The 20,606-nt window shown below is 43.9% G+C and overlaps 5 protein-coding genes across 6 annotated transcripts; 3 read left to right on the top strand and 2 right to left on the bottom strand.

The window, feature by feature from the left end:
• Positions 1-228: 228 nt before the first annotated feature.
• LOC124336339 lies at positions 229-8,448 on the bottom strand. Its single transcript, XM_046790107.1, has 5 exons — positions 7,935-8,448; positions 3,539-3,899; positions 974-1,232; positions 646-898; positions 229-572 (listed from the first exon to the last, which is right to left on the bottom strand). Exons 1-5 carry the CDS (start codon positions 7,957-7,959, stop codon positions 505-507), a joined length of 966 nt encoding a protein of 321 aa, XP_046646063.1. The 5' UTR covers positions 7,960-8,448; the 3' UTR covers positions 229-504.
• LOC124336322 (ras guanine nucleotide exchange factor Y-like) lies at positions 4,046-6,822 on the top strand. Of its 2 annotated transcripts, none has more exons than XM_046790084.1 (7): positions 4,046-4,277; positions 4,390-4,503; positions 4,614-4,664; positions 4,763-4,845; positions 4,928-5,130; positions 5,213-5,386; positions 5,471-6,822. In XM_046790084.1, the coding sequence occupies exons 5-7, from the start codon at positions 5,127-5,129 to the stop codon at positions 6,322-6,324; spliced, it is 1,032 nt and encodes a 343-aa protein (XP_046646040.1). In that variant the 5' UTR covers positions 4,046-4,277; positions 4,390-4,503; positions 4,614-4,664; positions 4,763-4,845; positions 4,928-5,126; the 3' UTR covers positions 6,325-6,822. The 2 variants fall into 2 exon arrangements, with proteins under 2 accessions (XP_046646040.1, XP_046646039.1); XM_046790083.1 differs by having other exon boundaries at positions 5,468-6,822.
• A 1,949-nt stretch (positions 8,449-10,397) lies between the features above and the next one.
• On the top strand, positions 10,398-13,894 carry LOC124336709. The gene is made up of 4 exons (XM_046790489.1): positions 10,398-10,697; positions 13,426-13,605; positions 13,667-13,796; positions 13,857-13,894. The coding sequence occupies exons 1-4, from the start codon at positions 10,572-10,574 to the stop codon at positions 13,892-13,894; spliced, it is 474 nt and encodes a 157-aa protein (XP_046646445.1). The 5' UTR covers positions 10,398-10,571.
• Positions 13,895-14,882: 988 nt separating this feature from the next.
• On the top strand, positions 14,883-15,865 carry LOC124336449. Its single transcript, XM_046790263.1, has 2 exons — positions 14,883-15,200; positions 15,262-15,865. Exons 1-2 carry the CDS (start codon positions 14,913-14,915, stop codon positions 15,646-15,648), a joined length of 675 nt encoding a protein of 224 aa, XP_046646219.1. The 5' UTR covers positions 14,883-14,912; the 3' UTR covers positions 15,649-15,865.
• Positions 15,866-16,236: 371 nt separating this feature from the next.
• LOC124336234 lies at positions 16,237-18,183 on the bottom strand. Its single transcript, XM_046789961.1, has 2 exons — positions 16,716-18,183; positions 16,237-16,649 (listed from the first exon to the last, which is right to left on the bottom strand). The coding sequence occupies exon 1, from the start codon at positions 18,030-18,032 to the stop codon at positions 16,731-16,733; it is 1,302 nt and encodes a 433-aa protein (XP_046645917.1). The 5' UTR covers positions 18,033-18,183; the 3' UTR covers positions 16,237-16,649; positions 16,716-16,730.
• Between the last annotated feature and the right edge of the window lie 2,423 nt (positions 18,184-20,606).

Raw genomic sequence — 20,606 nt, 5'->3', positions numbered from 1 at the left:
GCTCTCGTTGTTCATTGGCGCATTTCTTCAAGTTAACTGGCCGTTTCACAATTTAAGGATTGTGCTGGGTTCTTTTTCCTAAAATTCTGCAAACCGGCTTGGAGTCGTTGGGGGTGTTGCCCAACGTTCGTCCGTTGGACGCGCTTAAAATGTTGACCGTGGAGACAAGAAAAAAAGAAAACGACCGCAAAATTGTTGTGTCCTACCCAGGGCTCCTGGACAAAAAAACCTTTTGAATAGATATTTATTCCCGTAGTGATACAGCAGTAGACAGCCCGGCAGAGTAGCTATGATAATTGTAGGATGGACTGTGAGACACAAAGAGGGGAGGGGAAAGTAAAAATTACACAAAAAAGGGGAGAGAATTCTTAATTTTTTAAATTAAGGAAAAGTGAAAAGTTGGCGAAAGTGAAAACTCTTCCATGGCCGGTCACACCGCATTCCACGCGTCTGGTTTTTTTCCCCGTTCTGTGAAACTGTGACGAAAAACAATGTTGCTTTAGGCTATTGCCTCTTCTTCGGTTGTTCTTGATTTTTCCGATGTGCGTTCCTGGTTTTACGCGTTGCTGCATCTTTGCATGCAAGATTAAATTCAATTAGAAATCAATAATTAAATGGTTAAAAAAATTTAATAATTGAATTTACGGTTTGATGCCGAAGTAATGAATCCGTCAACGGTTGTTTCTTCGGATTTAGGAATCCGGTATCCATATGGGGTACGGCATTCTTCAATCCTGTCAAGCATTTGTTGACCAGAGAAAATGGTGAAATTTTTGGGTTTACCCCAGATTTTTTCCCCCGTTTCCTTGTTTGTTTCCTTGGCTTCTAATACGTACGTCATAAAGATAACGGATGCTGGTTCTATTCCAGCAATTTCAAAGTTCTTCAAGTTGGCAATCTAAATTAATATGAAAACAAAAAAAATTTAGAAATTGTAGGGATTCGAAATTTTGATAAATTGGGAAATACTTACATAGTTAGAGATTTTGCCGTTGTAATCTCCTGGGCAATTCATCATATACCCAATTTTCCAATTTTGGGCATAGTGATATTGGAGAATGGAGGCAGCGTATCCCAGCGGCAAATGTAATTCTGTTTTTCCAGCGCCAGCACGGTCGTGGTGTATCATGGCATCTTCTGTAGCCAGAATAGATCCCTTGGCAGCAACTTCTTGGATGATATGGATCTCGTATTCGAGACCCGTTTGCTCCCGCAAGAATCCTCTGATTATCCTATAAATAGTAAAAAGTCAGATTTTAGAAAAATTAAATTAATTATTATGAAGTTAGTGTCTATGAGATCGTGATCGGGACGATTCCAGCCACGCCACGTTTCCTGTCGTCTTCTCAGTTTAAAAAAAAAAAGAAAAAAAATGTTTGATTGTGCGACTTTGACGGTATTTATGTTTTTCTTTTCCCTATAGATCTAATTTTGGCAGTCTAACTTCCTCTCCGCTGCCTCATCCGGAATTGACCGTCCAGCAGAAGCAGCACCTCCGCGAACGCAATCTCCAGCAGCAAGGATCTAGTGGTCATCACGTTGGATCTGTTGGATTGGCCGTCCAGTACACTTCGACGGGCATACCGATCCGGCCGTTTTTGACCCGAGGTTCCGTCGCCGAAAGGGTCCTGATTTTTGAGAAATGTCCGACGACCATCACGGTGACGGATTCGTCCAGAAAATCGGAGAAGGTGACCTCTGCCGCCAGCGCTACGACCCCCAAGAAATCGAAACGGGCCGGCAGCCCAGCTCCGCAACCTTGGCGACACTCCAATGATGTCCAAACTCGAGTCCAGGTCAGTCTCTTTTTGTCTTCTTTTCTTCTTTCGGTGACATTTAATTCAACTCGGGTGAAACAAAAAAAAAACAAGACTCGGAGGAGGAGATGACGTGGTCCCCCCTTTATAATAACGAGCGACACATTCGGGATTTGCCAACAACGCCCAGTCACACACAAGTCATTATGAAGTAGATCGAACTTCTCCGCAAGGTCCCACCTTTTTTTAAATTCTTTTTTAGCAGTTGAGTGTCTAATGGCGTGTCAGGTTTTTTGTGTTTGGTTTTAGAGAGTTCGCGTGTCCGTCTAAATGGGCGGAGGTGTCACATTTTTAAATTGTCACCCCGTAGTTTTCGGAATAGCTTTGGGATCTCATAACTAAACCTTCAGCAGTCGCCTATTGTCCGCTAATATTTGATACGTTATTCGAAGGATGGGTTACACAAGAATGGAGAGTTTTTTTCTGCTGCCCAGGTATCTGTTTGTGACACTGTACACCTGCCTTTAGAATTGTGAACGCCAAGGCGGTAGCAGTGGGGAGATAGAATTTCAATGGAAACGGGAGAATCCATTTCGCCGGATGCGCTGTCTACTAGTAAAAACATATACATGGCGCCTCTCACTTTCCTCAAGTCTTGGAAGAACGAGTTCAGTTGAATGCGAGCCAGATCAGATCAGTTGGCTGGTGTACTGCCGTACTGTACTGCCTCCCAAAATAGCATTTTTTTTTTGTAAAAATTCTCAAGTGCCACCAACCCTAGTCTGCCCCAATTGAATTGAATATTATGGTCGGTACTTTTGCCTGACGACCTGGGAAAAAACCAAAAAAAAAACCGAATCAAATAGCTCTTGATTTTGGGAAAGCCATTGAACACACCGTTAGGTGTGCTCAGGTGATTAACCTCCAGCGGAAAACTGATTCGATTTATCGATCTGGCGTAACGTTTTCCAGTTTATTTTTGTTTTTGGGGAGCATTCCAATTTGAGGGTTCCAGAGGCCAATCACGATTAGCCGCAAGGTCGAGTGCCGTAGTTCGTTGCAATCATCTTCCCAAGTACACCGAAAGTTGGTGATTGTTTGTATGGCAATTAGAAGAGCAGCGGAAAAAATACAAAAGAAGGCACACGAAACTCCCCATGATTTGAAATCATTTGCTCAAAATGAATTCGACCTCGGTACAATGAAGTACTACAGTGAAATGAAGTACCTCCGTTACTTCTATTTTTCTCCATCAAATGTTAAAAAAAAAATTGGAATAAAATAGAATGGAATAAAATGATATAGTGAAATGTAACGAAGAAGTCAAGAGCCGAGTCGGTGATCATTATAGAATGAGTCACGCGAAACGGTCGTTTACACTGTTCACGACCGTTTTGCATGTAAAAATACCTGACCGTGGTCTCACATAGTCTTCTACCTTTATTTCCGTACATCTGATTAGTTTATTCTCCTCTGACGGTACGTAGCGTACGTAGTTTTTTCCCTTATATTTTTACTGTTATCGGGAGACTCTTTTCCGCTTTGCTACTTTGCGCTCGAACGCACCGGCAGACCGCAAACCGTGCCTGCTGTGCTTGGGCTCGTTAAAAAAGAAATTGACGGAAATAACATCGAACTTTGCACTACCGAAATTCCCCAATCGCGGTTAGTGTGCCACTCGTCGTATTAACTTGAAACAAAAAAACATCGCATCATAAACATTTCTCGGATTACGAGTCTGCTTATGAACGATCTAAATTAATGTATTAAAAATCACTTACCGTGAATTTTCGTTGATGGAATCATGCAACTTTTTGAAGAAATGTTTGGGAATGAATTCTCCATTGGAAGATCGTGTTGCACAAACGACTAAAAATCCGTTAGCAGAACATTTGATCAATTCCAGTGGGGGGCAGGACCAGGTTTGAACCATAGACTTCATGGAAGCTCCGGTTTCATCGCATGGTTTGCAGATGTCGTCCATGTTGGTGTTATCAACCTTGCCTTGATGCCCCTCTTCCTGGCACCACAATCCAAACCCGTCCTGTTGCACATCAATCGATGGAATAACGCCACCATCAGGCTTAAGATATCCACTTTCGGTTTTTGGAAGGCGCGGAATCGGTCCAGTATTGCCTGTCACTAAAAATTAATTTAAGAATTTTAGTTTTTAATTTTGTTATACATATTTTAAGCAATTTATGGCACAAATAACTATAATTTATTAAATTTACAGGGACGGAGCAGGCCACCTAGACGGATAAGAGATGCCCAGTCCCCGGCGGATCATCGCCAAGATTTGTTTTTCTCAATCTATACAGCGATTGGCAAATGATAAACCCGCGCATTTTAAAAAAATTGCAGAGGAAGTACAAGTTAGACTACAACATTGCAAGCGACAATGGCAAGCGAGACAGGGCTCGCAAGAAGAATTTCATCGCCCAGATGGAACAAATCAAACGACATAACAGCAAAAAGGACAACGGCTTTTTCCAAGAACTCAATGAATTTTCCGTCTTGGTAAGATTCCGCTCGCCAATACGTGATGATGTGTCAAGGGCACTCACATTAAATGAATAAGATCTACACAGCAATAATCGCAATCGCTCGTTGGTTAACGTTTCAAATCCAGGGACCCTGGGAAAAGAAACGATTTCTCGGTGTGAATGCTTCCATGGTACCTAGCGCCGAGTTTCTCAAGACCATTCCGGTTTTCGACTTGCAAAGTCGCCAACTTCCCCCCAGCGTGAGTGGCTAACTGAGTCAATCTTTCAAATTGGGTTAAATTTAAACCCAAAATAATTGTCATCTCGTCAAATTTGTTCTTTTAATTTCCTTGGGCGAATGCTGTTTTAGTTGGACTACCGTTTCGACCGCTGTTTACCGGCATTCAGACGACAAGGGCAGGTAAGATACAATTCGACTACTTCTCGGAGAGGAGGAAATTTGCCGGGGTCTATTATTTTTAAAAATTGGAAAAGTTAACGCTGGGCTATTTATTTCAGTGTGGAAGCGGCTGGGCGTTTACTGCCATTACCCCGCTCGAGTTCTCGAAATGCAAGATAACCGGAAGCAACGTTATGTTGAGGTAAGCTCAAATGTTTCATCAACTAACTTTCGAATGAATTTTGGAATCAATAATTTGTCAATCAACCCCCATCCGATTGCAGCGAGCTGCACTTGGTTGATTGTGACACCTCCAACAACGGATGCAACGGTGGGTGGTACATGGACGCCTGGAACTATCTCAAGTCCAAAAGCGGATCTGCAAAAAGACAACTCTACCCCTACACTGGCAATGGCAATCAACCCTGCAACGATACGGTCCCCTTGCAGTTGCCATCAATGTCATAAACTCGTTTTTCTCTTATGGGTAAGTGCAGAACAGTTCGAATGACACGCCATATAAGAGCAGACACAATTTCTTTCTTTTTCTTTTATTTATTTGTTTACAGGGGCGGCGTGTACGACGATCTGGCTTGTGATGGACCGGATGTCAATCACGCCGTCGTACTGGTCGGATATGGCAAACTCAACGGCCCCTCGCCATCGGCCGTCGTCGCCAATTCCGCAAGGACAAACTACGCCTACAACAATCATCCGCCAGCCTCTGAAAGTGGAAACGAGACGTACGCGATTTCTCTCTTTTGATAATTATTTTAAAAAATGTCTGACTCGATCACGATCTCTTCTCTCGTTTCATTTCGCAGCAGCGGCAGGTTTCCTCACGTGGGGTAAGCGAATGGGCAACAAGTTGGAGCAGCTAAAACGCGGACACTCGAGAGAGCGGTTGGCTCCCTCCAGCAACGGCTGTAATAACTTGCTGGATCAATCACTGTCCAATTCGACTTGCTCCTTGAACGCGCTTAGTTCGTTGACGTCATCGCCGTTCGCTTTGGCCGTCAGTCGGAAACCCTCGTTCGATTCGTCGTCGTCGACGCTCAACGTCGAGACGTGTGTCAACTCCCAGTTAACGACGCAGACGGTCAATCGTCGCAACAAGATGCCCAGGCGGCCTCCGGCTGCCAACAAAGGAGGTGCCGCTTCGAATTATCAGCAGCAGCAGCAGCAAAGGAGATGCTCGAAGTGGACGTCGTTGTCGTCGAAATTTCTCTTCAGGATTTCGTCAACATCCCAACTGTCGTCTTATTATCGGTGCGACGATCCCAGTGAAGATTTGAACGCCAGTGACATTCAAACCCCTCGAAATCCAAAGTACCCGACCAAATCTTCTGCGCCTGTGCCGATCCCGTCAGCCGCCTCGGCCTGTTCCACCCCATCCACCAGCCACCGATCGTACAACAACAACAATAGCAACAACAACAACAACATGATCAGGAGCTATCTGCCCACCAAGACAGTCAGTTGCGAGAATATCCCCAGCATCTCGGCTGCCAGTCTAGAAGCGGCCCTGCAGAAAGTCAAAGTGACGGACGATTCGAATGCTGTTGACCAGCAAGAAGTCTTCATGGCAAACAACCAACAACAACATCAGCCAAACGGTCACAACAATGTGTTAGCAGTGGCAACGGCCGGTTCCCTTATTCTTTTTTGCGATCGCGTTTGACATCTCTGCCGGAAAAAACAACAACAACATCAACAGCCTCCGTACTCGGCGGCGCCCGTGTCCGTCCCTTACGACGTCAATCAGATCAAAGCGAAAATGCACCAAATTTACACGGATTCAGTGACGAACGGCGACGGTGGTGGATTGTCACCGACGAAATTGCGGCTGAGCTCGTCGACTTCGTGCGTCTTCCGTGAATCTCTCGGTTGCATGGGCGTGGCGCCAGCCTATCAGCATCCGCCGTCTCATTACGGCAGCAGCGTCCTCCTGCCGCTGACGCGACAGTCGAGTACCGTGACGGACACGGACGCCGACAGAGGAATCGAAAAAGAAGCCTTGTCCGACTCGAGTTCCCTTTACGGCTCGGATGTGAGCAGCGGCGGAGGCAACAGTTGGGAATTGTTGGGCAGAAGTGGAGGTGGCAGCGAAGAGCGGCACGAATCTCCATCATCGGCGAAGCCAGCCGGAATCCATTAGCGTCGCAGTTGTACAACAATCGGAACGGCTCCGATTCTCTGGTGCCCTTGTCACTTGCATCGCCGCCGGAAGCAGCAGCAGCGTCAACTCATCATCGAGGCCCGCCGGAAGCCAAGCCCTCGAGCCAAATCATCGGTGGCAACAACAACAAATGGGACTACCGAGAAGTGAAGCATCGCATGAGATCGAGGGCCTCGTCGCTCGACAACGTCAAACTGGCCGCCAACTCGTCGTCTTCGCCACCTCTTCCGCTTCCGCCCGTTTGAAACGCTTCCAGCTTGATATATGTCAAGTACGTGCCGGGCCACGAGAAGCATCCGTCGTGGCCGATGCCCAACAACAGCGAAGTGACTAGCACCTCGTCATCGTCCAGCAACAACCAAGCCAGATACGTGCTGCCCTTGTACGACTGCGACGGACGAAACATTGACGACAAGGATTACACGATCCGCTCGCCGCCGGAACGGGACATTAGTGGGCACTGGTTGACCCTGTACAACAAGGGCAGCGGTGGGGGAGTGATGTTGGTCACTAACCGCCCCGGATCGACTTCGTACCGCTCGGGCGGAGAATACTACGCCAAATACGACGACATCCAGCAGAACTCCCACTCGGAAGGATATTCCAGTTACGTTCGATTCGAGTGAAAAGTGAAAGTGAAAAGTCGCGGTGAGAAGTCGCCGAACCGACATTGAAAGCTAACAATGGAGGGTAGGACTTGGCCTTTTTTTTCCTTATTCTCAAACAAAACAATCGCCATTGTTCAGAGTGTATCAAATAAGACAGGTAGAAAAATAAAAGTCGCTATCCTCCGGTTATTCATTTACCATTTTCCTACATGTTCAGAGTTTTTTGTTTTTACTGCCCCCCACCAGACATAAACACAAATCTTTCCCTCTAGTTTTGTTTTTCGTATAATATACAAGGACCTTCACTTTACTTCGAGAACAAACAAACAAAACTTGCTCGGCGCAGAGTCCTTGAATGACTTTTAGGGAACTCAATTTTTATAGCCCAGTCCCCACTTTGCAAGTGATTTTCTGCGACTCAATTTTCAGCCACTGGACAAACTTTTCAACTCGCACAATAATTTTATGTTTTTGAGGTCAACGATATGGAAATTTTTCACTTACTTGTGTGATGAAAAGTTTTCATCATCTCGCTCACGTCCTTGCATCTGGAAGCCTTCAGTCCTGCAGCCAAGTGGTCGTTACCATCCCAATGTATAGGAGCTCGTTGTTTTTCCAAGCCTCCTCTAGCTAATAATTCTTCTTTGCTTAAAAAACGGTCAGGTCTATTGCACCGTCGGGCTGACGGTGCTCGAATGAGGTTTTGCGCTATTGCACCGTCAGGCTGACGGAGCTCGAATGAGGTTTTGCACTATTGCACCGTCAGGCCGCTAGGGGTGCTCTGACGGCTGTCGGCTTGGGTACCCTCCCTCTTTCTGACGGCTGGAGCGAAGCTACTCCCTTCCTGACGGCTGGAGCAACCCTCCCCCTTTCTGACGGCTGGGTGTACCTCCTTTCCAGGCCGCTAGGGGCGCTGTGACGACTGACGGTTGGGCCTCTCTACACAGTCTACAGTTGACGGTTACCCTCCCCCTTTCTGACGGCTGGGTGTACCAACCGTCAGGCCGCAAGGGGCGCTGTGACGGCTTACTGTTACCACCATTCATAATGTTTTATTTTAACAAGCAATCCACCACTCAACCGCACCAAATCCATGGACCCCCCTATTTTTTCCCATTCCGCTATGGGACTTAAAAATCTGAAATAATTCAGGCATATCCAGTTTTTTACTCCGAATTCGCCTGTGTTTGCAGAATTGAAATATTCCCTGCCGTTCGGGAGATATTTTATGTTAAAGTTTGGGTTTTTTCAAATTTTAACAATTTTGGGGTGTCTTTGGCATCGCTTTTTGGGTAAATGCTACCCTTTAAAAAAAAACAAATTCTCACAAAAGTTTGCTCGGCCATCCCTCAATACAAATCCAAAAGGAATTTACATTCCGGATTAGATTGGCCGAGTTATTTCAAATCTAGTAAGGTGTAATTTTGACAAGTTTCCCACCCAGCCTAGTCGCCATTTTTTATCACTCTCCCTCGCGTTCCTGGCGGATGACAGCCGAAGCATACGAGTTCTCTGCACCTCGGGCTTCATATTGCTGGCCACTAGACTATATGAAAGGGCCCCACAGTATGTCCCCCGGTCTAAAGTGAAGGCCAGGAAAGCGTAGCTTCGGCTGTCATCCGCCAGGAACGCGAGCGCCCAAACTTTAACATAAAATATCTCCCGAACGGCAGGGAATATTTCAATTCTGCAAACACAAGCGAATCCGGAGTAAAAAACTGGATATGCCTGAATTATTTCAGATTTTTAAGTCCCATAGCGGAATGGGAAAAAATAGGGGGGTCCATGGATTTGGTGCGGTTGAGTGGTGGATTGCTTGTTAAATATTTTCATGTTCCTTGTATTGCATGCTGTATATGAATATTTTTTGGCCTGCTTTAATGTTCAAATACAAAGTGTTTTGTAATATTACTTCATTCAATTAATAATAAAAATACTGAGTCAGTTATTCATACCGTTACGCCGCTAGGGGCGCTTGATATTAAAAGTTTCCGCTAAATTATGAACACGAGCACGAGAATGAGATGAATGAGCACGAGAATTGTGAACACGAGATGAATTCATCCCGCGGCTATCTCGTGAATTACTCAATGAAAATAGGCTTACTGTTTAGACTTAATTAATTTCTCGCGCCAGATTGACATGACACTGCACTGCTGGCTGACCACCAAATTTCATCTCCAAGTTTGAATTTGAATTTTCTTTGAATTTTACTTTTCATCGTTTGGCTTTTCCTTAACTTTAAGTTTGTATTACCAGTTTAAGTTGTATTACCAGTTTTACTTTTAGTTTTTGTTTAAGTTGTAAGTTTTTGTAGTTATTGTTCTTTCTTTTGTTTGTTTCTTACTACATACTGACACAAACGTCAAACGAAACAAATTAAAAATAATCAGGCCGCAGCGCCTCTGTTGGGGGTAGTCAACCAGCCGTCAGGAACGGGTTGGGTTGCTCCAGCCGTCAGGAAGGGGGTAGCTTCGCGCCAGCCGTCAGAAAGGGGGAGGGTTGCTCCAGCCGTCAGGAAGGGGGTAGCTTCGCGCTAGCCGTCAGGAAGGGGGTAGCTTCGCGCCAGCCGTCAGAAAGAGGGAGGGTACCCCAGCCGTCAGCCGTCAGAGCGCCCCTATCGGCCTGACGGTGCAATAGCGCAAAACAGCATTCGAGCACCGTCAGCCTGACGGTGCAATAGAATCTTCGTTAAAAAACTCATTGTTCACGACGTAGTAGTAGTAGACGTAGACGTAGACGTAGACTTAGTAGTAAACCACGAGAAAGCACGAAAACACGAAAGCACTTGAGCACGAATTTACCGTTGACAAGATAGTTCGTCTGCTGTCAGTCAACCAACGCCCCCACGATCTGCAATTCATTCGCGGCTTTCGCCACCATTTTGTTTTGGCGCGAAAAGTAGAAGAACGCCTTGAGCAGGTTAGCAAATCATAAAACTGGCAATGTCCAAAAGAGGAGTGGAACTATGAGATCCACGGCAATTCTGGTCAGAACAAAATGTGGTGTGCTCAGTAGATGTAGTGGATTTGTGTAGAGATTCCGACGATGGTGAAACAGTTTGAAGATACAGAAATCAGTTTGTGATCACAGTGAAAATACTGAACGAATTCCACGGCCATCATCTGGACAGAACGAAAAATGGTGTGCAGTGTAGATTTAGTGGATTTGTGTAGCGATACCGACGATGATGAAACAGTTTCACCACCTATCACCTATGAGGAGTATTTATCATCGAAGAAAATCAATTCTTTGGTGCAAAACAAGGTAGGAAATTAAATTTTGGCTAGACCGGGCGGGCGGGTACCCGAAAAATTTGATCATGGCGTCCCTTTTTTCTTTTGCTGTTGATTTTGTTTTTGATTCCATCCACGTTGCGTCGTTCGCCATTTATTTTTCATTGTTATTTATGTTTTCATTATTGAATGTGGTCTATTTTCTGTCTATTTTCCCAAAATTTCATAAAATTGAACACGCCTAGATTTTTTGCACATAACACACAACTAGAGAGAAAAAAAAAACAACTCTGCGGTGCCTCTTTTTTTCCTTGTCGGGAAATGTTGTTGTTGTTGTTGTTTTTGGGCAGGATAGGAAAAAAAATATAGGGCGTGCGGTGATCAGCTGACCATGTCTCCTAAAAACTAAAAATTTTATGGATACAAAAAAGAGAGAGAATAGGACTGTCAACTGCACACACACTCACATGTGGAAGACCGGAAAAGAGAAAGGACCACGGGGGGTTCCAAAATCAAAAGAACTGATCATTAAACAAAAGGAATAATCTAGGCAATTGGTCTGAGAGGAAATGAGAGGGCCAACAAAGAGCGTTTATAGAATAAACAGACGGTCTTCGAATCTTCGCCACTTGACAGCCAACTATGATTTTCCGAACGTATATCAGCTGTTAGAGACACGATCATTTTTTGTTGGGGGGGGATGGTTGTTGTTGTTTGTGTCTGTCTTTTGTATATTTTCTCGATCGTTTGAAAAGTTGAGTGTCGGAAATATCCATTTCCCTCCCAATTTCTTAACATATTGCAACGCTGCCCCCTCATTTTGCCACCCTCTCTCGCCCCCCTTTTTCTAACGCCCCCTCTTTGTTCTAGAAATCTCTAGAAGCGACCTTGGCTCCGCCGAGGTTGGTCGCAGCTTCTCGCTCTCTTGCCCTCTCTTTGCAGACGTCGCCTTGCCCGCATCACGGCAGGTTGACTATCTCTCTCTCTTGCCCTCGCTTTCCAGACGTCGCCTCGCCCGCATCACGGCAAGTTGACTATCTCTCTCTCTCTCAATTTCTCCCTCCTAACTATTCAGTTCAGTATTCACTTTTACCCTCGTTCTTAACTGTATTCATTCTATGTTCTCAATACATGTTTGAAACAGAGTCAGAGATATTCTCGACATTGAGTGATCTGAAATAAACTTTTGGGAGGCAGCAGCAGAAGGGAATGGAGCCATTCGTTATATACGCACGGGGTTCTGTCACTGATCTTACGGTACATAACGAAAAAATAGACGAAGAAGAAGAAGAGGAGGAAAAGGCCCCGAAGCGCCTTCAACCTCTTGATCCCGAAGTCGTTGTTGATTGTTGAAGCCGCCTCTTTATTCTTCTTCTTCTTCCTCCCAAGTCTTTTTTTTTGTTCTCTCTCGGGTAAAATTCCCCGTGGGCGTGTTTTGAACGCACAAACACGTATATATCGTGCATATGTACTGCCGCCGTCTGCCCGCCCGCAAAAGTCGATATGCATTATCGAACGCCAGCGTTTTTAGAGTTGTGCCTATCTCCTCTTTTGCTATTATTATTATCACCCACTTTGCTTATGTGCGCAAGACCACCTCTCCCCCCCCTTCACCCAGGTAGATAACAATAGAGAAAAAAGGGTGCTGAGCATCCGCTTATTATAATAAAAAGGTGGGGGGAAACTATAGAAGAAGCTGCTGGACGTCATATCGGCGAGTGCATTACTACTCTCCAAAAGAGTCTTTTATATCTCTGTATCCTAGGCTAGCCTGTATAGATGTAGAGTGTATTAAGCTTGAATTATTTATTAGACTTGTCTTTCTTGCTGTGTACTGTACCCACCCCTCCTATACACATTTTGGTGGTTGGCAGTCGACGCTGTTTTGCGTCAAATATAATTTTGACGTGAGAGACTGTTTGTGTCCACCCTTCTTTTTTGGGTTGGTTTTATTTGTTTTGGACGCGTTCAACATTTATTTTTCTTTTTTCTTTTGGTGAGGCTATACTCTGCTTAATAGCATTTCTGAAAGATATCAAAGTATTCTTTTATTAAGTCGGTATATGAATTCTGAATTGGTCATCTGGTTCATTCGATAATCAATTGGTTTTTGCATCTAACTTGGATGAAAGATTATCGATTGGTTTGATGGATTTTGGCAGGATTTTGGGGTTCAGAAATTCATTTGAATATGCTGGTCGGACAAAGTCAACATCCTTTATATATTCACACACCAAGATGACAGTAAGAGATTTAATGGAATAACCAGTGAGGAAGAAATTTTGATTCAATGGCACAGCAGCACACAATAATCTATTATTATATAGCCTGCTGCTGGGAGAGAGAGATCTGACTATTTGATTCTGGTCGCGGTCGCATTCTCCATTCGTTTCCGTCAGAATTCTTAAAGCCAAATCCGTTAAGGTCTGCCTAATATCATACGTCAGTACCGCAATGATAGAAATTCGATAGCTACATAGACATCCATCTTCCGGGCATATTTCTTTTCCACATAAAAATGTTCCTCGTCATCGAAAAGGTTCGAATTTCATGTTGGGGGGGGGGAATAAGAAATTCAAATATCCATTTTCTATCTCTTGTAATATTATTGTGTGGTTAGTCAAATTTGTACAGAGGCTGACTGCCAAGTTTAGTTATTAGTCCCCCCCCCCTTTTAAATAAGAAACCTGGAGGCTGAAGCGTGATATTGACACTTTGTTGACGTTGTTTGATTGTATCTCTTTGTTTTATTTCATTAGGTAACCAAGGAATGGATGAAAATCGGCGAAATTAAATCAGTAATTGAAAAATTACTTATAAAACATTTTTTCGTGAGCTTCTATACACCCGTTGGTGCTATGGCAAAAGTGAGCGAGTGGTACTCGATTATTAAAGTAAACCAAAGCACAATGACGCCGAATTACCGTCAAATTTTTAAGGTAATTTCTTCGTTTAAAAAATCTTGTAAATTTATACATTAATTTAAAATGTGTTCTATAGGATAGCGATGATGAAGCGAAGGGTGTTGCGGAGCGGTTGTCGGTGACGTCAGCCATGGACGCCTATTGCCACAAAAAACATATCATGGAAGAAGTCGAGATTGAAAGGCAGAAAGTCAATCGAAGAATTGGTAAGTATTTTTTTTCCTTTGCCGCAGTGAGTTTCCTTTTTTCCCTTTCTCCCCCGGAAGTGAATCATGATCAAGCGCCCGCCTATATTGCGGGCTAGGGTGGGGGGTTAGATCACGTAACAAATACGACGGGGGCACACAGATGACAGCTAACACTTTAAGGGGAATCTTAGAGCCTGACTAATACATGCCTAAGCTTTTTTGCAATAACAGTGGCGGGCAGAGTGCTAGAGGGGGATCGAGCGCTAGGAATTGTTTTTTCTGAGCTAGACATATCCGAGTGTGTGTACTATACACCCAAGAGATGTTCCTTTCCTCCGCTTATTTTTTAAATGTTCCTCCCCCCAGCGATAAGGTCCTAAAGTTGTTTCTCACCCGCGTGATTTTTTTTCTCTTCTCTCTCTCTTTCCGCTTTTCGTTTGAACGAAATTTGTTTTCTTTTCCCATCGTCGCGCGATGCGTTTTCTGATAACAGGAATCATCCGCTTTGTTTTTTCCCCTTCTCGCCCATCATTTTGTTGGTTTCCAGGCGAATTACTACAAGAAAATTAGTTTGTTTTTTGTTTCTTCACCTGTGAAAATGATTGGCGACATTGTGTGCGAATAACGGCGAATAACTTCCCATCCGAAAAATAATAAAAGAAGAAGCGGCTTTTATCTTTTTTTACGAGCATATTTCCCCCTCCTTCGCCATTATCCTGAGGGTAGTTATTTTTTTATTATTATTTGTTTTGTCGTACGCTCGAAATTTTTCTGTTTCCCGTGTTTTGTGTTGTTGGTATTACGCAGTCAAGTGCTGTACTGTATTTACCTGCGGGAGGAGTAATGGTCTGTTGGGATTGTTATGGCCATGTCCATTACACGCGGGCATGACAACCATCAACCAAACCCCTTCGCTTCCGCTACCTTTGTTTTTTCTGAGCTAGATATATCCGAGTGTGTGTACTATACACCCAAGAGATGTTCCTTTCCTCCGCTTATTTTTTAAATGTTCCTCCCCCCAGCGATAAGGTCCTAAAGTTGTTTCTCACCCGCGTGATTTTTTTTTTCTCTTCTCTCTCTCTTTCCCACACAGAAAACATTAATCTGCTGGATCCCAATCTTAAAATCCCAGAGATGAAAACTGTAGTACATTACATTACGAAGATAACAAAAGGAAACTTGAAGCAATTCAAAAAAGCAATATGTGAATATTGTTCACATCTCGTTGTGTTCAACAATGCCCAAACACTAAACAGTCACATATTTGACGAACACAGTGGATATTTCAAGGAGATAACGGAAAAATTCTACTATTATGCCGACCAACTAGCCGAAGAACGGTTTAAAATGGCTGTTGAGGAACTGAAATCCGAGATTGCAGGACAAGAATTATTTGTCATTTTTCTAAATCCAAGCCTAAAGGTATAATATAATTATTCTTTATTTTAAAAAAAATTAATCGAATGACTTTAACTTTTATTAGGCAAAAGTTGAAAAATTAATGGGAGATATGGAAAACAAACGTGGAACGAAAAGGAAAGTTCCTAAAGTGAACACCTCCACCCCTCACAGCAGTACCAGCAAGAACAGGAAGATTGCAGGGGAGAATCCCGTCGTCAACGCAGTCTCTCCTACGAGCACTTCTCGTCACCAGATATCGATCACCTCGCCGTTGCCGTCAACATCATCTGATTATCATCAGAGTTCAGGACCGTCCGGTTACCCAAAATTCCAAGGCCAAGCGAAGAAGAAGAAAGAATACGAAGGGGATCGCCTTCAACAATCGCAACATGATAAGGTTCCTCGAACGGCAGTTCATCCCACTACAGTCGAAACCGATTTGGATGTCGGTTCACGTACTTTTTTTTAACATTTCCGGAGCCCCGGCAGTTAGACAACCGTTGACTCAACATTTCCAACATTCTTCGCTTCATGTCTCCAGCATACAGCAACAACATCCACCGCAACAACATCATCGACCAGGGTCTGTAGATCTTAGTCGTCAGCAGGATCTTAACCGTGGCGCCGGTGATGTGGCCAATGATTCCATTCTTCGCAAAACTGGCCCATTGCAGCAGCGCACCCTATTCGTTTTTTTCCCAAGCAATCCAAGCCATTAATGGTTGCCAACAGAATCGATAACGGAACACATTGCAAAAAATCAACGTTCACAGAATGCGATAAATATGACAAACTTGAAAAGGAATTTAGAAAAGATCTATTGTATTCAGTGAGGTTTGACAATCACGGTCACGATGACGATCATGATGAAGACAAAGCCTAAGCACTTTATTTCGATGTCGGAAGACGATAAGAAAGAATTGAAGAACCATTTTTTGTTTTGAGTTCTACGAGAATGAAATTCAGATCGAGCATCGAGCTAACAGAACCGCAAAACTACATGTAATTCATTTGGAACCAGTTTATTTTTCCAATCCTTAAAACCTAGTGAAACGTTTTTCCCAATATTTCTATCCCCAAAAGTTTAAAACATTTTTTAAGTTTATTATTTCGTAAAGTGAAATATTTTTTTCAAGCAAAAGGCATTACAGTATTTATGTTTTCGTAAACACTCGCAGAGGAATAACAATACATTTTGTTTCAAGTGTCATTCAAAAATTTTGTCTGCAAAAATATTAAATGTGAAACCTGAAAGGCAATTCAATGGTAACAGAAAAAAAAACAAAAAATTCCGTTAAGGCAGCTTCTTTCAATCCGGGAACTTCAGAGGGAATTGGATATCACATTTTAATAATAATTATCTCCTTTTTGCCGAATCTCATGCAAAATCTGGCTGGAATTTTCCATGATCATCGAAGCAAGAAGCTGTTTGAAAAGTGGCGATGTTTCAACACATAGTGAGCCACCAGACTGGAAGAAAAAAAAACGTTTGAGAATAATACAAATATTAACGATACAAATTAACATTAATCACACCTTAGTACTATCTAGCTATTCCCAATAAAGACCACTGGAACGATCACCAAGGCATCGCCGTCTTAGCATGAGCCCGTCCCGAGTGACACAATGTGGAGCTGAAGCGACTCTGGACCCCACAGTTGATTTCGGCCAACTAAGAGTAGTCATCAGTTCCATTGGCTGGCGGGAAAATTCAAGAAACTCCCCATTGTCGGGTGACCAAAGATTACCGTACCCGTCCATTCTTCCCATTAAGGGATTCAGATTTATGAGAATGCGATACTTGACAAGCAAATGGTGGTTGGGAAAAGGTTCAGATTCAAACGCCACGGGTTCAGAAGCAGAGAGTAAACTATCCATGTAAAGAGGATAGAGTTTGACGAATTCTTGGACGAACACGTCATGTAAGGATCGTTTGAAGGCTGCCCTTTGACTGCTACTAGCTTTAAAAGTTGCGTCGTGAATTTCACTTGAGTAATTTACAGTTCGATGCCGTAGCCACACAATTAGAGACGAAAATGATGCGTTTCCATATGGATCGCCAGAGATAATCCATGAAGCACGTATAGTTTCAGGTGACCATTCGTCCCAGGTTTCGCAACTAATTTCTGCCGCTCGCCATTCTATGGTACCAGGAACTTTCGTCTCAATTACTTTGTAATTAATCATGGCGTCGCCGGATTCGTAATCTTCAATGAAGTTTGAGTTGTCAAAAAAACAAGACAGCCTGGAAATGAAAAGTGGCTCATTTTTGGTGGCTGAGTTGAGTTCATAGTCTTTCAGCTGCAAATCTTTTGGAGTATCCACGATTTGAACTTCTCGTACAAGCAAGGGAACACGTTTCGCTGTAACTAAAGGCCTGTAAGAAATATCTAAATGCATCTGAAGAGTTGCTTCTGGTTGAGGAAATATTTCTTTTTGACAAATAAAACCGTTGAGGCGAGCCTCTTTGGGCCACATTTTCCACTTTAACGACGACGATTCTAGGATTCCTCTTGATGGTTCAGGAATAATAGTTGTCAAAGAAACTCCGTAACTGTTCCTGTCGTAGGTTCCTCTGTCCACCGCCCATTCAATTCTGTGTTCATAGGTCCAGCTGGACTGATCCATCCATTCAAATCCCTTGCTAGTCTTCTTTAGACCGATCCATAAGTCAGAAATTTCAACAAGCTCTGCCTTAAAGATATTTAGTATAACAGCCAATGTTGAAGGCTTAGGCGAAGGCTTTATTAGCGAAGACGTTTGCCAGCTTACTGGGCATTGGCCGCTTATGGAAAAGTTCATGCTTGAATTACCGGACTCCGTCGATTTCATTCTGGGTCTGACGCAAACCATGGGCAGGTTTGTTTTACAGGAGACACTTTGAAATATTTTGATTTTGGTGTTTAGCGCCAAACAAGGCAGAGATGCGTTCAGTTTACTCCAATCACTACGTATTCTTGAACTGGCAAAAATCGCTTCAGTCCAGGAACTTTCATTGAAACTAGAAACTGCTATGCAAATATTTTCGTTAAGGATTGATTTTAAGGAATTAATTTTTTAGATAATTAAACCTTTAGCGTCCGCAACAGTCCATGGCCAAACAGGTCGCAAAGGTCCAAAGGTCCTTCTTTGGATTGGAAGTCACAATAGATTTAAATTCAAAGCCGCGTTTTCGATTAGTTCATTATTGGCGTCGACCCAATCGAGTGAGAGCTTTATCCAGTCTGATAAATCCCAAATGTCATCTACTTGATCATTTTGGTACTCGGCTATGCATTGAGCTATACTCCTGGAGAATGGCAGTGGCCGAATCATTCTCAGACATCGGTCCTTGTAATCTTGTCTGTCGTCTGGTCGCGCCGTACTGGCTGCACCTGTCTAGGCATTGTGTCGAATTACAAGTGTTTTTTTTTCGGAGTATTTTGTGTTTATTTGGTTCTGTCTTTGTCTTGGCTTGGGTCTAAATGTGGTGTGACAACATTGATGGATTTCTGTTCTGACTGGTTGCGTATTTGCCGACTTTTTCTACAATCTTTGTGTCGTGTGTATTTGCAATCTGTCACACGACGTGCAGCCATTGATGCCCGCGGCGCTATTGCGTAGCGAGCTTGTTGATCTGTGCTCATCCCCCCTTTCCAGCCTGCGGCTGCCCGCGGATGCCTATTATGTCATCAGTAGTCTCGGCATTGCCTCTAGGCGAACTCACAGAGGCTGTAGGAGTGGAAAGTCTGCACGGAGAGCGAGAGCAGCCAAGAGATTTCTTCCCGTTGGGTTAATCAATGCAAACTCGGCTAATAACAAAGTGCCTCTCATCGCTCACTTCATCCAATCTAATAATCTCGATATCCTTGTCATCACGGAAACGAAGTTTTCGGTGGCGGACGGTCCTGACGATGCTCGTGCTTTATGCCCAGAGGGTTTCTCAATAGTTCAAGTGTCTCGTGATAGTGTTAATCGTGGCGGTGGCGTTGCGGTGCTCTATCGTGATTCTATTGTGGCTACCGACAAACACCAATGCGTACCACAAAGTCACCCTACTACGTTTGAGTATATGTCGCTGGCACTGACAGTCAACTCTGTTGTTGTTCGTCTAGTGGTTGTTTATCGCCCACCAAAGTCGAGTTTGCCATGTTTCATACAAGAATTTGCCGAGTACCTTGAACTTTTGTCTGCGTCGACGGGGAAACTACTGATAATGGGCGATTTTAACATTCATGTCGATCGGCCTGATTCGCCGGCGGTAGCTAAGTTTTTATCAACGCTGGTGAGTTTTGGTCTGACTCAGCATATTGTTGATGCCACACACATTGATGGTCATACTTTGGATCTAGTGATCACTCGGTCGTCCGATGATTTTATCTATGATTCTTTTGTGTCTGACTTAATCAGTGATCATTTCGCCGTCATTTCTGTGGTGAGAGCTCATAAACCGCTCTTATTGAAGAAAAAAATCTCGTATCGGTGTTTTTCTGTGGTTGACGCTGATGAACTGGCGAGTGATATTTCTCGGTCTCCTCTTGTTTGCAATCCTGCATCGACAATCGACGGGCTTCTTCTGCAGTATAATGCTGCAGTGACTGCTGGTCTCGATAGGCTTGCCCCTATGAAGACTAAGATGTGCATTGTACGACCATCCAGTCCGTGGTTTAGTGGTGAAATCTCTGCCGCAAGGCGTCGGTGTCGGAAGCTGGAACGGGTTTGGCGAAGACGGCGATTGACGATCGATAAAGACATCCTCCTCCACCATATTCGTCAATTGAGAAAATTGATGAACGACACGAAGGCCTCGTTCTTCAAATCGAAGATTGATGAAATGGGTAACGACAGGCGTGGCTTATTCCAGCTGCTGGACCGGTGTCTATCGAGAGACAAAGTGTCGAAGCTTCCCGTGCATGCTGATCCGGCCACCCTGGCTGACCGGTTTGGACGATACTTCGATGAGAAAATTGTCAATATTCGTGCAAACTTGGATGCCAAGAATGCCCCTTCAGCCGACTCGTCTTCATCCGCCCCGAATTCTTTCTTATCCGTGTTTGAGCTGGTTTTACCCGCCGAGATTTGTGAAATTGTTGACAAATGTCCGGCCAAGTCTTCCTTTGTCGATCCCGTTCCCACCAATATTCTGAAGAAGATTATTCATGTTCTTGCTAAACCTTTTGCTAGCCTTATCAATCTCTCATTGTCTAGTGGTGTCTTCCCTGACTCTATGAAACTTGCCTCGATTACTCCACTGCTGAAGAAAGCTTCTTTGAACCCGGAGGAGCTTTCTAACTTTCGTCCTGTTTCTGGTCTCTCATTTTTGTCTAAACTTCTTGAGCGAGTTGTGCTCAGAAGGTTAACATCTCATATGTTATCGCTCGACTTGATGGTGCCAGTTCAATCGGCATATCGGGCTAACCACTCAACTGAGACAGCTCTACTGCGAGT

This window comes from Daphnia pulicaria, chromosome 4 (genome assembly GCF_021234035.1).
Source record: "Daphnia pulicaria isolate SC F1-1A chromosome 4, SC_F0-13Bv2, whole genome shotgun sequence".
Lineage (NCBI taxonomy): Eukaryota > Metazoa > Arthropoda > Branchiopoda > Diplostraca > Daphniidae > Daphnia > Daphnia pulicaria.
The sequence above is the reverse complement of the archived record's forward strand: the minus strand, read 5'-3'. Positions and strand labels throughout refer to the sequence as shown.

What these genes read in the sequence shown, in the direction of transcription:
- LOC124336322 (XM_046790083.1), top strand. An exon ending in TCTGAAAGTGGAAACGAGAC is followed by an intron (nt 5,387 to 5,467) that starts GTACGCGATTTC and finishes TTCATTTCGCAG; the next exon opens with CAGCGGCAGGTTTCCTCACG.
- LOC124336339 (XM_046790107.1), bottom strand. Translation starts at nt 7,959, where the DNA reads ATGATGAAAACTTTTCATCACACAA. An exon ending in TCCATCAACGAAAATTCACG is followed by an intron (nt 1,233 to 3,538) that starts GTAAGTGATTTT and finishes TACTATTTATAG; the next exon opens with GATAATCAGAGGATTCTTGC. An exon ending in ACGGCAAAATCTCTAACTAT is followed by an intron (nt 899 to 973) that starts GTAAGTATTTCC and finishes ATATTAATTTAG; the next exon opens with ATTGCCAACTTGAAGAACTT.
- LOC124336709 (XM_046790489.1), top strand. Translation starts at nt 10,572, where the DNA reads ATGGTGTGCAGTGTAGATTTAGTGGATTTGTGTAGCGATACCGACGAT. An exon ending in ATTCTTTGGTGCAAAACAAG is followed by an intron (nt 10,698 to 13,425) that starts GTAGGAAATTAA and finishes TTATTTCATTAG; the next exon opens with GTAACCAAGGAATGGATGAA. An exon ending in ATTACCGTCAAATTTTTAAG is followed by an intron (nt 13,606 to 13,666) that starts GTAATTTCTTCG and finishes TGTGTTCTATAG; the next exon opens with GATAGCGATGATGAAGCGAA.
- LOC124336449 (XM_046790263.1), top strand. Translation starts at nt 14,913, where the DNA reads ATGAAAACTGTAGTACATTACATTACGAAGATAACAAAAGGAAACTTG. An exon ending in TTCTAAATCCAAGCCTAAAG is followed by an intron (nt 15,201 to 15,261) that starts GTATAATATAAT and finishes AACTTTTATTAG; the next exon opens with GCAAAAGTTGAAAAATTAAT.
- LOC124336234 (XM_046789961.1), bottom strand. Translation starts at nt 18,032, where the DNA reads ATGGTTTGCGTCAGACCCAGAATGAAATCGACGGAGTCCGGTAATTCA.